Source organism: Gopherus flavomarginatus, chromosome 16 (genome assembly GCF_025201925.1).
Source record: "Gopherus flavomarginatus isolate rGopFla2 chromosome 16, rGopFla2.mat.asm, whole genome shotgun sequence".
Classification (NCBI taxonomy): domain Eukaryota; kingdom Metazoa; phylum Chordata; order Testudines; family Testudinidae; genus Gopherus; species Gopherus flavomarginatus.
In genome coordinates, this window is record NC_066632.1 from 637644 (window position 1) to 654867 (window position 17224).

Genomic DNA, 17224 nt, shown 5'->3' on the forward strand with positions numbered 1-17224 from the left:
AAGCGACAGTGTCTTCGCAGGCTAATGAGTGTCCAGGCAGTTGTGCTGAGACTTTTCTGCCATGCTGGGGGCGTCTCTGGGCAGATGGTGCAGGGGAAGGCCTGGCAATGGAGGCGGGAGGTGTCACGAAGTGTGGGGGAGTCCGGCCCTGCACCCCTCTTCCTGGGATTCACCATGACTCTCAGCCAGCCAGTAACACAGAAGGTTTATTGGGCAGTAGGAATGTAGGCACAGCCAGGACCCCTCAGTCAAGTCCTTCTGGGGGTTCAGGGAGCTTAGAGCCCAGCTTGGGGTTCCCTGCGTTGCACCCCCCAGCCCAGGACTGAAAAACAAAACGCCTCCAGCAGCTCCTTCCCCTCCCCCCAGCTCCTCCTCTCCTTTGTTCCGTCTCCAGGGCAGAAGGTGTCACTTCTCCCCACCCCACCTCCTGGCTCAGGGAGCTTCCTTCAAGGGAAGTCCCCCATCCCCAGTGTAACTCCCCTGCAACATTCCCAGGTCAAATCCACCCCACTCCCTGCTCCATCACAGGAGGATTATTGCTTGCCGAGGAGCGGGGGGCATAAGCCCTCAGAGCTGGGTTTAGCTGCACTCAGGCACCCTCTTCCCCCACACCTGCTAATCCTGGGATCGGGCCCAGGCTGCTGGTGCAAAGAGGAGTGTGAGTGAGCATCGCAGGGTATCTGAGCCAGCCTGGGTTCATCGTCCAGCCCCTGCACCCCAGATAATCTGTCTGCAGCCTGCGTGCACTGGGAGCTTTGGCGCCTGGCCTCTGGAGAACGTGGGCTTTGCCTTTCTCCTACCGGGGCTTCCCTCCCCCTCTCCGAATGAGGGAGCCTCCAGCAAAAAGCCTCTGCAAACAGCGCAACTGGGGCTGCAAAGCGCGTCCTGGGGACGGAGCGATTTAGCCCCCAGGGCTAGGGTTAGCCCCACAGCGGGAGCCTGAGTCGGCTGGCACAGGCTCGGAGACATGTGGCCGCAGGGTTTTCAGTTTTGCAGCGTAGACGTTCACCAGGAGGCCCTGATTCTCCTCCTGGCACCACCGGGCACCAGCGCCACGGGCCTGTCTTCGGCCAATGGCAGCACATGGCAGGGGAGAGCCTGGCCCCTGGAGCCAGCGGCTGAGCTGAGAACCGAAATCAGGAATCCCTGCTCCGCCCACTAGACCACACCTGCTCCCTCTTGCACTGCTTGGGATAACGGGCTGGGGTGTCCTTAACCTCAGCACGAGGATTTTGCACCAGGTGCCTGTCAGAACCTCAGCACTGTCTCCGCTGCGCTGTCACGTGGGGCAGGATTAGAGAATAGACCGGCGGGGAGACACGTTACTGAGGAGGAGAAACACCCTGTGCACGGGGGGCAGCCAGAGGCCCAGACGCCACGTACATCCCATGCGTGTTATTAGCTGTAGAGGGTACCACCAAGGAGCCCCAGGCCTGGAGCAGGACCCCATTGGGTAGATGCCGTGCAGCATGTGTTAGGTGTATTACAGTAGTGCCTGGAAGCCCCAGTCACGGGCCAGACCCCGCTGTGCTGGTCCCTCTGTGCAGAACTACGACAAGACAACGGAAACGTTACAATCCACACTGCAGCGAGACCAGCGCAGCCACCAGTGAGGGCTCAGGGTGACAACAAGGTGCTAGTTCTGGTATCGTATTTCTGTGTCTGGGTTTTCATACTGACCAGTAGTTTACCCGTAGAGCATTTTTAAATCGGTCCTTTCTAACGCTTGCCAGAATTTTACTTGCATGTATCATTTTTAACATTTATTCTTTGAGTTATACACATTTTATCTCGGTCATTTTTAACATTTACCATTATTCTTGCTGGGTATGTCTGTGCTTCGGCACTCAGCTGTAACAGCTGCTGTTATTTCAATAGTTAACTCTGGCTGTCGAATGTTTACATTTCTCACCCCTCTGGTTCTATAATGCACTTTTTAATGTTTGTGCGCCACTCTCACATATTTCTGTATTTACGAGTGAATTCCCCATGGGAATTAGAATCCCACATCCCCTGCACAGAAGCAGAGAGACATGGCCACAATCGGAAAGAAAAGGCACAAGCCCCATCAAATGTCAAAGAGATCATTTTTATTTGCCACCAATAATAAAATAAAATAAAATAAAATAAAATAAAATAATTGACCTTGGCTCCAACGAAAGCAGACGAGATCCATGCATCATGTCAACCACAGGAAGAAAGAAAAAACCACAAAGAAGAACCTCTGGGCTTTGCTTCATGAAAAGAACGGTCGATCCCAAAGTGTAAAAAAAGAAAGAGCGAAGAACCAAGTCCGGCAGCGGTTTCACAACTCGCCCGAAGTCTTTATGACATGGAAGAGCGTGACGTTGTACACGACCTGGTGGCCATTGTTCCACGTGTACAGCACCCTCTCCCGCGGGTTGTAGTCCAGCATGGAGATGTGAGAGTACTGGTTGTGGAACGGGATGTCCGTGTACTCGTAGCTAGAAGTGTTTGTGTAGTAGGCAAAATAGATCTTGGCCCCGGCCAGGTGGGAGTTTGTGACGTAGAGGGTGCCGCAGATCATGAAGGACTCGCCGGCGCTGCGCTTAGGGTAGCCGGTGTCCCAGCTGCGCAGGATCTCCAGCGTCTGCGGGTCCACCTTGCTCACCACGATGTTGCCGGCGTTCTGGTTGGTGGTGTAGACCGCCCACAGCCCGTTCTCGTCCACCATGAAGTCGATGTCAGAGAAGCCCCCCCAGGAGTAGGGGAAGGTATTGTTGTAGCCGGCGGCATTCAGGCTGCGCTGCACCAGCACGCTGCGTGAGCGGAAGTGGTACTTCACCACGATGTTGCTCTGGTACTTGTTGTAGTAGAGGGAGCCGTTGAAGACCACGTGGCCCGTCCCGGCCCAGGGGTGCGGCAGCAGGTGCTGCACAAAGTTCTGGCCCGTGATGAAGTCGTTCAAGGTCCGAAACTCCAGCACCCGGCGCCCCTTGTAGTAACCGTCCATGTACCAGACCTGGGTGGGAGAGACCAGCCACACAGTTAGAGCGGGGCAGCGGATCCCGGGGGAAATTCACCCTTGCATGGGGCCCAGGCCCCCCAGCCCCCAGCCCCTGGGCAAGGCCCAGCACGAGGCCTGGGCCCCCCAATCCCTCACCCCATGTGGGACCCAGCACAAGGCCTGGGCCCCCTGTGACGAAGTGGGACTGTTCTTAATGTTCCTCTGAATACTGTGTGGATGCCTCAGTTTCCCCTGTGCATTTCTTAAGTCTCTAGATGGTGGGAAAAAGGCTAGTGTGTATAAATCACCGACCTTCTGTCTCCTAGCAACAAATGGCCAGGGCCCTTCCTCCCTGCAAGGGGATGGCTAAAGGTGATCAAAGATATCGGTACCTCCTGGCCCGGAAAAGGGACAAAGCCCAGAGGAGATGGGGCTGGAGGGGAAGTCAGTTTGGAGCTAACTGGGGACGAGGAGTGAAGTGCGGACGTGGGCGTCTGGCTCACTGCCCCCAGAATGGACCCTGCTGAGGGCTCCTGTTCTCTGTACCTACAAGCTCTGTTTAAGAGCGTGTCCCTGTCATCGAATAAACCTCTGTTTTACTGGCTGGCTGAGAGTCATGTCTGACTGCGAAGTGGGGGTGCAGGACCCTCTGGCTTCCCCAGGACCCCACAAGGGCAGACTCGCTGTGGGAAGTGCATGAAGGGGCAGAGGATGCTGAATGCTCCAAGGTCAGACCCAGGAAGGTGAACCCGTGTCAGCTTCTTGTCTTGGAGACAGTCTGCTCACAGAGAGGAGACTTCACCAGAGTCCTACTGGCTTCGTAGGGAGCAGTGCCAGAGCATCACTTGGGGACTCTGTGACACCCCCCAACCCTTGGGCAGGGCCCAGCACGAGGCCTGGACCCCCCATCTGCATAACGGGGATCATGAAAGGGCCCCACTCCTAGGGGGCTTGCTGAGCGAAAAGCTTTGAATTGTGGACCATGGCGCATCTTCCCCTGTATTCTGCGCGGGCTCCCCTCTGCGACTTTCCAGCCCCTGCACTGCAGCAGCAGCAGCAAGGCCGCCTGCCCCGCGACGCTCCCTCTCCGCACAGAGCAATGACTCCCCTGGCCCTCAGCCCTGCCAGCCCGGGCAGCTCCCCATGCCAGAGCAGGACTTCGAGGTTTCATGATTTCCTGGAGCTGCAGCCCAGGCTGAGTCCAGGCAGGAGCCTTTGGGGCAGACCGAGCTGGGGCTAACTGAGCCAGCAGCCCCCGCCCCCCCCGCCTGTCACATTGGCTTAAACATTTACAGAAGAATGAAAGGGGAGCGAGTGCCAGCACCCCCCTGAGCCCCGCGCAGACCCCCAGTAAAGTCTATTGGCAAGGGCCCTGCCTGCTGAACAGCAGCTCCACGCATTAAACCTCGGGTGGAAACAGGAGCGGGACGGGCAGAGACGCCAGCTCCAGCTTCTGGCCGAGCGAAGGGACTTTCTGACGTCATCTCCACCCGTGCAACCCATGTGAAAGGCAGCCACAGGTCTGTGAACACGCCTGAGCCAGGCCCCGAAATCAGACGATTGCTTTTAACACTAACCCATCGGGTTCATTTCCGTTGCCGGGGTCTCGAGCTCTCTGGGTGTGACGAACTGGGAACGTTCTTAATGTTTTCTCTGAATACTGTGTTGGTGTCTCAGTGTCCCCTATGCAGTTCTTAATATCTAGGTGGTGGAATAAGGGTGTCTGATTGCTGCAGAGGAAGGGGCCAGTGCCCCTAAATGCCTGACCCTCTGTCTCCTAACAACTTATGGCCTGGGCCCCTTCTCTGCAAAGGTGCCAGCTGAAGGTGTTGGAGACAAAGAGATCAGGTGACCTCCTGGCCCGGGAAAGGGGCTGAGAAGGAGAAGGGGCTGGAGGGGGTTGTTAGTCAGGAGCTGGCTGGGACGAGGAGCGAGGGCAGATGTGGGGGTCTGGCTCACTGCCCCCCAGAATGGACCCGGCTGAGGGGTCCGGTTCACTGTACCTACAAGCTCTGTGTTAGACCCTGTTCCTGTCATCCAATAAACCTCTGTGTTACCGGCTGGCTGAGAGTCACGTCTGACTGCGAAGTGGGGGGGCAGGACCCTGTGGCCCCCCCAGGACCCCGCTGGGGCAGGCTCGCTGGGGGAAGCGCACGGAGGGGCAGAGGATGCTGAATGCTCCAAGGAGAGACCCAGGAGGTGAAGCCGTGTGAGCTTCTTGCCCTGAACAAGTCTGCTCCAAGGGAGAGGAGGCTCCCCAAAGTCCTGTCTGGCTTTGTGGGGAGCAGGTCCAGAGCATTGCTCGGGGACTCCGTGACACCAGGGTCTGTTCGTAACCTCAAGGGCTGAAAACCGACTGTTTTTTAATGGAAGCTGAAGGTCTTCGTTGCTTTCACAAGCAGCACTGAGCATACTGTGCTAGCACCTCTCGGAGGCCAGGCTCGAGGTGGCCGGCGGCCGTGCCGCGCCCACAGGCCCCTGATCTCGGCGGGACGAGTGTCACTAACAGGGGACATGCAGAGCCCGGGCGAACAGACTCGACAGATCAGTCCCACCCTGGGCTGGATTAGGGGAGGCTGAATAAGCCATCCCTGCCCTGGCTGCTTGGCCCCAGCATGAGCCGTGAGAGGAAGGTGCCCTCTGCCCCGGGCACGCTCACTGCAGCCCTTGGGCCATCCCAGCGCTTGCCGCTCCACGGCAGAGATGTGGCCCTGCCCCACGCCGCTGCAAACGGGACGCTCTGCTGGATGCGTCGCTGCTGCAGCGTTCAGGGGTCTCACAGCAATAGGGAGAGAGAAATAGGGAGCAGACGAGTCCCCTCAGGCTGTCGGGGGAGCAGGGCCTGGTGCAGCCTGGCTTGCTGGCCTTGGACGTTATTCCATGCGTTTCAGTCCCCGAGGACTAGGGGAGGAAGGGGTGTAACACATGGCTGCCCCCGGGACTTTACGAGGGCTACACCCATTTGTGCCAGCTGAGGATCTGGCCCCAGGGGCCCAGCCATGTATGCCAGTGAAAGTGAGTGGCCCGCCCAGCACGGTACTGACTGGTGACACGGGCCCAGGGCAGCAGAGAACAGAGCCCCGTGCGCTCGCGCCCCCAATCTCAGCACAGTCCTACATTGTGGCTGGAAATGCCACTTACCCCCAGCGGGCCCAGCCAGCCCTGCTCCCCGAGCGCCAGCGCTGGGCTGAGGCCTGTTCTTAGGGCACAGGAGTCCAGGCCCAATCCCCACGGGATGCTGGGGAGAGTCACTGGGGCTTGGGGGCCGGTTTGAGACGCTCCCAGGCCTCTGCCCATCTGGTTTGAAAACGCAAACCCCACAATCAATAAAGGGCCGATTTTTCTGTAGCACGTTAGAAATCCGATTTCTCCCAGCGGCCATCCATCAGCCCCTGCCGCTCACCCGAGCCGTACATAAAAATGTGCCATTTGCAGCGACACGCAGCAATCACATCCATCGTGAGCCCTTGCTAATGAGCCAGGCAGCTTGGAGCTGCCAGCACCCACCAAGCTCCCACGCAGCTCCAGAGCTTGGAGGGCCTGAACTCTGGCATCCTGGAGGCCTCTCTTCCTTCATGAATTCAAATGCCCAGCAGCCCCAGTTACGTCTCCACTGGTTAAAAGCCACACCGAGTGAGCTTTCGCTCTGCTTCTGGGGGGTGCTGGGATAGCACTGCTGTACCACGACACACCCACTAAGCAGTTCTTGGGGTCACCCCTGTAGCATGGCCAGCATCGAGCCCTGACGTGCCGGGCGCTGCCGACGCAGAGCGAGAGACAGCCCTGCCGGTCTGAACAGGAACAGGAGACAAGGGAACGATGCTTCTCCTGAGGCCCAGAAAAGAGTGACTTGCCCAAGCACTGGGAAAGAATCCAAGAGTTCCCTGCTCTAAACCCAGATCCCTCTCCCCAAGTTAGGGCTGGAGCCCAGAAGTCCCGGCTTCCTTCCCTCCCCGCCTCGATGTCGGAATAGAACCCAGGAGTCTCGGCTTCCTTCCCTCCCTCCCACAATGCAGGAGCAGAACCCAGGAGTCCTGGTTCCCAGCTTCACCTCCTCAAGCACTAGGTTCGGTCCCTCTCTCTGACCACTTATGGCCTTTGGAGCTGGTGGGGGTTGCTGAGGACTCCTCCAAGCCCGGAGACTCTGGGCTCCAAGGCTCACTGATTAACACCAAAAATCGGATGAGCAGCGGCAGGGAGCAGCGCCCACGTGCGGGCAGCAAGGCAGCACTGCGCCAGCTCTGGCAAGACTCCGCCACTGACTTGAGCGTGGAGGGCCTGGTCTAGTGCTGTCGCACAGCTGCCTGGACGCAGCCTCTGCTCTCCTCTGGGACCCAGGGCTGGGCTGCGTGGCAGGGGGCGGGTGTGCAGGGCTGGCCTTCTGCTCCAGCTGGCACCAGCCCTACACAAACAGCCCTCGCCTGCTGGGGCCAGGGCAGTGCAGCACCGTCACAAGGAGCGGAGCACAAACACGCTCTGCAAAGCGCCAGCTCCCGGCGCATCGCCACAGGCACAGGGGACTCTGGGAAATGCACAGAACCATGCGCCCCTATGGGTGACTTCCCCACTCCCCCAATCCTGCATCCGAGGCAGGACCCAGCACTAGCAGATGTGCGACACAAAGCGTGTCCCCAAGTGCGATGCACAGCCCCATGGAGCCCCGCCCCTGCAGCCAGCCTGTGACAGCTGGAACAGCTCTGCCACGGTTCCAGCACGCCTCTGGCTGTGTTTACAAGGCCCTGGCTACAGGTCTGCACGGCCAGCAGGGGCTTCCCCAGGTTCACAGACAGAGAAGTAAGGCCCCGATTCCCCCTGCACACGGCCACGCATGATCCTGCACTGAACTCACGGTGCGAGCTGCAGCCGTTGGCATCAGTCTGGCCCCAGTTTCCAACTCGACAAGGCCTAGGATATCTTTAGGCTTCAAGACACCATCGCTGGGGGGCATGCAGCATGCTTCCCTGTCCCCACCCCCTTCGTAGGACGCTTTCTCCCAACTCCCGAGACCTGTTCCCGGTCGTTCCCAGACCCTCACCTGGTGCCAGGTGATGCCAGCAGAGGGTCTAACCCGCTTTGTACCAACGTGTGGCCAGAGGTTACTCCAGGCAACAGGCTCACTCTCCGGCTACGCACGTGGGACACGCTGCTAGGGGGCACCCGACACTGTTTGCAGGATGTGCATCAGAGAGACAATTAATGAGCGAGATGTGGAATTAGAAACAGGAGCCTCTGCTTCTGCTCCGCATTGTTAACATCCTCTAGCGTGCGGCCCTGGCACTGCTGGCAGAAAAGCTGGGGTGCTGGGCTGCAGAAACGGGCTGGCATCTCACGGGGACTGGGATTTCTTTATACTAGTAATCGCCTCTCTCGAGCTCTGCTGGGCTCGCTGCACCGAGACGCTGAGCTCTGCAGGATGAAGATGCTGCACCTCTACGCGTGTTTCATGGAGTTTTATTAACCCTTCCCCCCCTTCCCAGTCTGCCATGTTAAATGGGTTCTTGCTCTTTCTGCAGATCGAACGCTTGGCGACGTTTTAAGAGCTAAAGCGGCACCGTGATAGAAATGCCTGGAGTGCCTGATTTCAGAGCTGGCGGAGCATCACTCCTGCCTCGCCAGGCTCATCTCCTCTGGACACGGTTACAGGCGTTTTTTAAGGGGTGCGTGTTTCCCATTGCCTGGATTAAAGGCTGGACTGGCCTTGGGCACGGAAATAGACAGAGTGGGGCTGGAATTTTCACAAGGGCTCCTTGTCTACGATCGGGGCCAGCAATCCTTTAGGCCAGGGGGTTTCAAACTGGGGGTTGTGACCCCTCAGGGGGTCATGAGGTTATTACATGAGGGGTCACAAGCTGTCAGCCTCCATCTCCATCATATATAACAGAGTCAAATTAAAAAAACATGTTTTTACTTCATAAGGGGGTCGCACACGCAGGCTGGCTGGGTGAAAGGGGTCACCAGTACAAACGTCTGAGAACTGCTGCTTTAGGCACCAGAACAAGTGGCCAGGTTGTCTGACGCACCCAGCACGACAGATCCATGCTGGGTTCTGAGCTCCTGGGAAAACCCTGCCTCGAGGGGCGTGTCAGGAGCTGAGAGATCCGGTCCTGACGGCGGGTGCTGGGCCCTTCTTGAGGGCTGGAGATCAGACCCCTTCCTCCATGGTGTGCACCCAAAACGGCTACGGAAGCCTTGGCCTGCAGCCGACTGAGGCTTTGCAGAGTGATGCAAGAGGAGAGAAGCCATGGGAAGGTGAGGCAGCCCCCGGACTCCTCCCAGCCCTCACCCACCAGCGCAAGCCCTCGGCACTCACCCTGCTGTCGGCACTGGGAGCCATGGTGTCAGTCATCCACGATCCAAACCGGGATCCTGACGCCCGGATGGTGATGGGGTTACTGACGCCCGTCAGCTTCCCGCAGCCTGCGGCAGGAGAGAGAGAACGATTACAGGAGAGAAACCTGCCTAACCGCTGAGGGGGGCGGGGATCAGTGGGGGGCAGAGTGGGGTGCACGGGAGGGGGCTGGGACTGCAGTGACAGAGATCCCTCCATGCTCGGCAGCCTCCTGTCCGGGCTGTGCAGTGCTTCAAGAACGTCCCCTACCGACAGCCAGTTGGCTGGTGCCTCCCCGAGCCAGGTAGATGCTGCTCCTGTCCCTCCCCAGAACTGGTCGTGGGGTGGGGGGGAATGTTCATCCCACCCATGGCTGCAGCAGCATCCAGCCGCACAGCAAGGCTAGCGGTGTGTTCTTACATCAGGCTCGTCACATTGGGTGCTCTGCCTCTGATTGCAGCTGGCTGCCCTGGGTCTGTGTGAACCCGACGTCTCCCCAGCATGCGCACGTCTCTAGCACACGGGGTGAAATCGGCGGGAGGGCGGCAGCGCAGGCGTTTGCACCAGTGTAACTGAATCCCTTTCAACCCTGATTTCTGTTAAGCAGTGCGACTGTGGGGGGAAAGGCACCCCCATCTCCACGAGGACCCCTCAATCCCAGGACAGAGCTAGACAGGAACTGCCTTGAGTCAGCCCCCATCTTCAGCAAGTGTAAGTTCCTGGAGCCCTGGTGCCTTTGAGGGGGCGCTGTCAATTCCGGCCAGCGGAGGCTGATGTCTGTACAAGGCTCCTCGCTCTCCCAGTCGATCCTGACCCCTGGGATTCATGTCCAGGCAAAGCAGTGACCTTCCTGGGGGTTTGTGGCCTGGAACCTGATCTCAGTTAATCCAGTGTGGATCTGGAGTAACCGGATTCACACAGGCATAATTACAATCTGGGTCCCTCTCCATTGTCACTGGCCCAGCTGAGAGCTGGATCCCAGATTTTGTTCTGCCTGGTGAAATCAAACCCTAAAACCGCAGCTCAGAAGGAAGCAGGCCCAAGATCAGCTGAAAATCCCACATGCAAATACCACTTTGCTTCAGCTAATTCATCAACATCTGGAGCCTTGTGCCCAACTTTCCCCTGCCCTGTGCACAGCTCCCCCCACCCTGGTGCAGCGCCAGTAGCTACCGAGCCAGAGCAGGGCTGGGGGAAAGCAGCTGAGTCCTGCCTCCCCCAGTTATTACAATATTAAAGCAGTGACCGGAGCCCTGCTGTGCCGGGCGTTGCCCAAGCCCTGACCGAGATCAGAGCATCAACCGTGCCAAGTGCGGCACAGAACCGACCATGTCCGAGGTGCTGCATGGATGGAGAGCGAGGGACAGTCCTGGCCCCAGAGAACCCAGCTCTCCCGCTTCCCAGCCCAGCACCACGCTGGCTCATCACACACCTGGGTTCACTGGGGAAGCTCAGCAGGGGAGATGCCAGGGGAGTGGGGGAGTGCTAAGGAAAACGTCCTGATTCCCTCTGGCTCTGCACTGGGGCAGCTGATCCCGCCAACGCAGAGCAGGCACAAAACAATCCCGTTCCACCCTTGCTCTGCACAGGCACCAGGAATCAGGCCCCGGGGTCTAAGCATCAGCACTTGAAAGGGCTCAGCAGAGCGGCAAACCAGCCACGTGGATGCCTCGCTGCACTGGGACAGCTCCCAGCATCTGCCACCTGCATCTAGACAAGGGGTTGGCAGCAGGGAGAGAGCAGAGCAGCGAGTTCTACCCGCAAACTGCCTCTGTCTTGAGAACCAGGCCTCAGGGCGGTGTCCCAAGGGCAACCCAGCCCAACCGAAGCACCTGCAACCCTTGGCTACTGACGTATTTGGATCTCTAGCTTATACAGCCCATGGGCTGGTCTCCTGGACAATGAGACAGGTGAAAAGCAGCTGTTCCCAGCCCACCTCGGAGGGCAAGCAGCAACCCAAGCTGAGAGGGGAGAGCCAGGCAGCCCGGCAGAGCCGGGCAGCCGTCTGCAAGGGCTGCCCCTGCTTCACGGGGAATACGGCGCCCCCAGTTACAGAAGAGAAATGGAGATTACAGGCCCCTCCTTCAGCAATTCTCCTCCCTACCCCAACCTCTCCTCTTGGCTCTCATCTTGGGCTGGTCTTGCCCAGGGAAAGTGCTCGGGGGACAGGGAATGCACCTTCCCTGAGTGGCAGGCAGGAGACCCGGGTCTCTTGTCTGCTGGGTGACCTGGGGCCGATTGCTTCCACTCTCTGTGCCTGCCCCCTGCCACGGCCATTGAATGCTCAGGCGGGAAGGGATGGTCTCGTGCTGTGCCGCTAAATACTGCTGTAATGGTGATGCAAATACACTGCAAGAATAAACGCTAGGCTGCTCTCAGCATGGGCCGACCTCGTACAATAGAGTCGTCTTCCAGGCCAAGGCTCATATGGATCTTCTGTTCTCCCTATCTCACAGCTAAGGGACGGTTAGCGAAACAGGAAGGTGGCAAGTTCAAAGGTGGTGAGAAGGAAACAGTTTCTGTTGGTCAGTGGAACTCTCTGCCACAAGGTGTCGCTGACGCAGAGTTCAGCTGGGCTCACAAAAGGGTTGGACATTTATACGATGCAGAGACTATCCACTAAACAAGCAGGTGTTCTGGAAGGCTAGAAAAGTTCCTGCTTCAGGGTATAACTATTGGGGGTTAGGAGGGGTTTTCCCTGAGGGCAGATTATCCCATCACTGCCTTCTGCAGGGCTCCAAACAACTTCTGACACTGCTGGAGACGGGACACTCGCTGGATGGGCCCCAGTCTGCCTCGGGCTGGTGCTTCTAGCTGCTCACTCTGCACGTGCCCTCTGCGGAGTCTAACCCAGCTGTCTGGCGTCAGTCCCCTAGCACTGGCCTCTCTCCAGCGTGCAGTGGCGAGCCCACTGCCCCAGCCTGGCGGGATGTCTGCCCCCTGGACTCTGGCTGAGCCCCAGCCAGGAGCACGTGGGAGCTAATCAGCTGCCAGCTCAGCCACAATAAAGATGGCATGAGGGTGACACTGTCCCAGGCGCTTTGCAATGGGAGCTGGTACTCCTGGCACCCTTTGCTGTGGGGGCCCAGGGGAATTCCCGTCACCCTCCTAGTCTGGCCCTGGAGTCCAAAAGTGAGAGAGGACCCTGGGCATCCCCAGACATGGGTCACTGGGGCTGGGCTCCTAGAACCAGACTCAGAAACCTGCATCACCTTCCTCAGCAACTGGCAGCACCTCCACCTGCTCCAACACCCCAAACCCTGCTTCCCTCCCATAGCCGGGGAGAGAACCCAGGAGTCCTGGCTCCCAGCCCCCCCTGCTCTAACCCCTAGATCCCATTCCCCTGTGTGCACAAACAATGCAGGGAGTGAGATTAGCCAGACACAGACAAGGAACCCTGTGCTCACTCAGCAAGCGGAACCACACCCAATGGATGTGAAAGAGGCACTTTCATGCCGCCTCCCAAAGCCCTCCCTCTTGGTCCGCGACTGAGTGGCACACTCAGCGTGTGAGCCCTTTGCGAAGCAGAGTGGGGAGCCCCTGGGTGCTGTCCCAGGCACGTGAGAGAGAGAGGACGGAAAGGGAGGGAAAGGCGGCTGCATTCCATACCCAATTTCTGCATACAGGCATGTAACCGGGCCTCCAGGACCAGCACCCTCTGCTGCAGCTCCTCATAGTCATATGCGCCCATCTCCTCCTGAATTGCCAGCAAGCTCCCCGAGACATTCCTCACCTCCTCCTTCAGCTGCACAATCATTTTCGTGTCCGTTTTGTATTGATCCAGAACGGGGATCAGAGGCAGCAGCTCTGTCATTTTGTCCTTCAGCTCCTGTCAATGTGGCCAGAGGAATCAGTGAAGTGAAAAATGCAACCTCCTAACAGCAGCCAGGTCCCTCTCCCTGTGCCCCCTTTGGACAGGCATCACTCCACCCCCCGCTCCCCCCCACAGACACTTTCCCTACCTACAGCCCGCCCAGCTGCCTCTGCTTCCCAACCAGCACCAGCACCAAGGGTTTCCAACATCCCTTACTAGCCTTCAAGTTTTAGCCCCCAGACAGGACTTAAAGTGTGTGTAGGTCACTAGTGCCTGGTCACCCTACATCCCAGCTCCACCGTGCCAAGCGCTGCCCAGACACATGGTTACCGAGATTGGACCCCCATCGTGCCAGGCACCAGCCAGACACATGGTGACCAAGATGGGGGCCCTGTCGCGCTGGGCGCCGCCCAGACACACAGCGACCGAGATCGGGGCCACATCAGGCTGGGCGCTGCCCAGACACACAGCGACCGAGATCGGGGCCACATTGGGCCTGGTGCTGCCCAGATACGCGGCGACCAAGATCAGAGCCACATCGGGCCGGGCGCTGCCCAGACACACAGCGATCGAGATCGGGGCCCCGTCACACCGGGCACTGCAGACAATCCCTGCCCTGAAAAATTCACAGTCTAAGAGTTTGTCTATGTGAGAAAATTGCACCAGTTTCACATTAGTGTGATTCTGAACTGATTTGGTTAAACTGACACAAAAGGCCATGTGGACACACGCCCTTTGTTTCACACCAGGCTGATGCTGGTTTGGGGTAAGTCAATCAGGAATCGGTTCAAGCGAAAGAGAAGTACGATGCTGATGAAATAAGACTCTTCTGGCCAGATGAAGAGCTCGGCCCCACATACGCTGACCTCCTTTGCAGCGCTGGCCAGATGGGCTTAGGTCTTAACCTTTCAAAGGGGTGAAATTCACCCCGAGCGGACGGGATCAGGACAAGGCCTGGATTTCCCCTGCTAGGCTCAGCACACAGGAGGGCTCCACGGCCTCAAGTCCCCCCAACCCCTCCCCGCTCTGGCCGACTCCTCTCTGAACCCCCCAGCCTCCCTGGTGGCTACCCTGCACTCCTGGCTCCTGTGACACAGAATCCCTGCAGCTCTCCCACTCTCCGCAGACCCTCTCTCACCTCCCCCTAATGAAGATCAAGAGGCCTGTGCGCTGTTTACCTCAGGCATGATAATGACGACAGAGCTCTGGCACCATCGTTAAGGGCTCATTAATATGCCAGAGTCAGGTTCCGGCCCCTGGGTTAGAAATTAATAATTACAATACTTAGCACTTTGCATCTTCCAAGCAGTCGGTGAATAGGAGCTAATTAATCTTCTGCAATCTGTGTTGCTGTCTCTGCGTTACAGGGGAGAAGGGGCTCACCCAAGGGCACAAAGGGGTCAGAGTCAGTGTCGGACCCACTTGGCCTGGATGGCTCTTTCGGGAAAATCCACGCTAGCTCAATCACAAGATATGGGCTGGGTACATAAACCACACGGGGAAATTCTATATGCTGTGTCCTGCAGGAGCTCTGACTAAGTGATCCAAATGATCCTTTTTGGCCTAAAAATGGATGAAACTCAGCACCTCCCAGAGCACATGGCTGGTGAATCACCAGCAGCATTGACCAAGGTCTGGAGACAGCTTCCAACAAGGGACGGTGAAGAGGCGGCTTGGCCCCAGAAGTCCCCATGAGGAGAAGATCCTCGTAGCACAAGCAATGGAACCCAGCAGACAAAGACAGACCAGAATCCTGGGGCTGGAAGCTGAGGCCCGACAGCAATGGACACGGGGAGAGGAATTAACCCAGGCAGAGTTTTACGAACAGATGCGGTGAATCCATGGACGCTTTTCTTAGCTCACTGGCACCCGTATTTCGACTGACCTTGGGGCAGGTGCTCCATTGACACCGCTGTCTGCCCGGCAGCAGGAAGGGAGCAGTGGCCGGCTCGGAGAGACTCACAGAAGCTAGTTTTGATCAAGCTAGAGAGTTAAAAACAGCAGTGCAAACATGGCAGTGCGGGCGGCAGGCCAGGGCGGCTGCCCAAGCACGACCTCATCCACAACCCTCGCAGTGGGGAGCCCAGGCTGCCGCCCGCACCGCTGTCTCTGCACGACGGCTTTTCGCATGCTCCAAGCTGAGCAGGTGCGGGAAACGCCACACCTCCAGCTGCAGGGCCGGCTCCCTTTCCCGTCAGACTGCGGAAGCTGAGCTGCCCGCTGTCCTTCCCCGTTTACACCAGTACAAAGCAGATCAGAGCAGCAATGATCTACACTCCCTCGGTGCTGGTATAAGCAGTGGCACAAGGTGCTGGGCACCGGAGAATCTGGGCTTTGGTGGCTGGTTACAGGATCTGTGCTAGCCCGTGGGAGGGGAGCTCTGGCCTGCACTACGCAGCCAGCCAAGGTGCTCCCATGAGCCCGTCTGCACTCGGAGGCCGGTCCTCCTCCTCCCAACGACCCCAGGAGAACAGTAGTGTTATCAGGGGTGAGAGGGAGGAGAATCGGGCCCCAGGGACATGGGCTTGCTAGTCCCCACTGCTTCTCTGAGTCCAGACACTGCTGCGCGTGGTGCTGAGTGCTGCCCCCCAGCACATTTCCATGGTTTCAGCTGTCCCACGCCGGCGACGAGACACTGCACAGGTCCTGCCTACTGCTGGCCTCTATCATTTCCTCTGCCCTCCCCAGCTCCCTGCACCTTACAGGCCTGTGCTGCGTCCTGGGCAAGGTGGCTGCACAGAGCGACACCACGCCGAGCTCTGGAAAGCTGGCACAGTAATTGCTGCTGCATTTTTTATGACGGCTGCTGGAGTGGAGAGTGTGAAAGAGAAGGCCCTGGAATGAGCTGAGCTGCCAGGATCCAGCCTCAGGGACAGGCGGGGGGAGGGCAGTGTGTGTGTGTGTGTGTGTGTGTGTGTGTGTGTGTGTGTGTGTGTGTGTGTGTGTGTGTGTGTGTGTGTGTGTGTGTACACACGCACTGAGGAGGGGGCAATGCAATAGCACTGGGTGTGTGCATGTGGCTGTGATCGGGATGCACAACGATGCCTGACTTGAAATCACGGAAAAATACCCTTTGACTAGGAGAGATAAAGCCAGTGACCAAAATCACCGTCCAGATTGATGGGAATGAATCCGCCATAGAGCTAAATGCAGACGGCTGCAGCTGAGCGGTGCTTAGCGCTGGAGGTGGGAATGAGTCAGGCTCCCAGCTCCCAGCCGAATGTCCCTCTGCGAGTGGAAAAACCCAGGCTGGGCTATGCAGGCAGCCAGCAGCCCTGAGAATTAATTGCCGCCCCATGGGAGTCAACATTCACAGCAAGAGCTGGGGCCGAGGGAGGGAGCGAGTGAGGGAGTCCGTCCTGCGGATTAACTCCTTGGTACTCCACCCCCATGCGGTCAAGCCTTGAGACCCTGCATCCGAGCACAGACACAACCCCCATTGAAACCAACAGGAACCCTGCGTCCAGACCCGGCCTATGGAGACAGGCGCTTCCAGAACACGCTGAGCTCTCAAGAGGACAGTCAGAGCCCTGGACTCTGTGGTGCCACAGGGACACCTCAAGCGAGCTCAGGGCCCCAGCGTGCACCGACAGAGAGAGAGAGACAGTCCCTGTGCCAAAGAGCTGGAGGGAGGCAGTGACTTGTCCAAGGTCACCAGCAGAGCCAGGAATGGAACCCAGGTGCCTGAGTCCCTTTGCAGGGCCCCACCCAAGGGAACGTGCTGCCTCCTGCGATGCCAGGAGCCCGTGGACGCTAACTGCTGCAGAGCTGGGGAGCTGCTGGGAACCCCAGGGCTGGGCGGGAAAGGGGGGGCCTGTCACTGAGCTCCCCACTGACCGTCCAGAAGCTGCAATTCCAGGCCATTGCCCGAGGTTCGTGTCACTCACCCTGGGCTGCTCCACAAAGGCCTCATTGTGCCCAAGAGCTGTGGACAGGAGTAGACACCCTCGTCCCTCCATGCCAGCCTCAGGTGCCATCCCTGGGCTTGCCAGGGCACGGGCTTGGCATGGACTCAGTGCCGCAGGGTGAGTGACTGCTGCTGCATCAGCTGCCTCTCCCTCGCCTCACATGCCTGCCTTTGCCCAGTGAGTTACCGCGGCCGGGTGCACATCTA

At 58.4% G+C, this 17224-nt stretch overlaps 1 protein-coding gene across 1 annotated transcript in view; it reads right to left on the reverse strand.

Moving 5' to 3' along the window:
- Positions 1-2126: 2126 nt before the first annotated feature.
- OLFM2 (olfactomedin 2) overlaps positions 2127-17224 on the reverse strand; it is a 67685-nt gene continuing 52587 nt past the window's right edge. Inside the window, exons 4-6 of the mRNA XM_050924821.1 lie at positions 12906-13125; positions 9279-9385; positions 2127-2983 (exon numbers count right to left, since the gene is read on the reverse strand). Coding sequence (XP_050780778.1) covers positions 2306-2983; positions 9279-9385; positions 12906-13125 — 1005 coding nt within the window. The 3' untranslated portion in view covers positions 2127-2305. The remainder of the gene's footprint in view (positions 2984-9278; positions 9386-12905; positions 13126-17224) is intronic.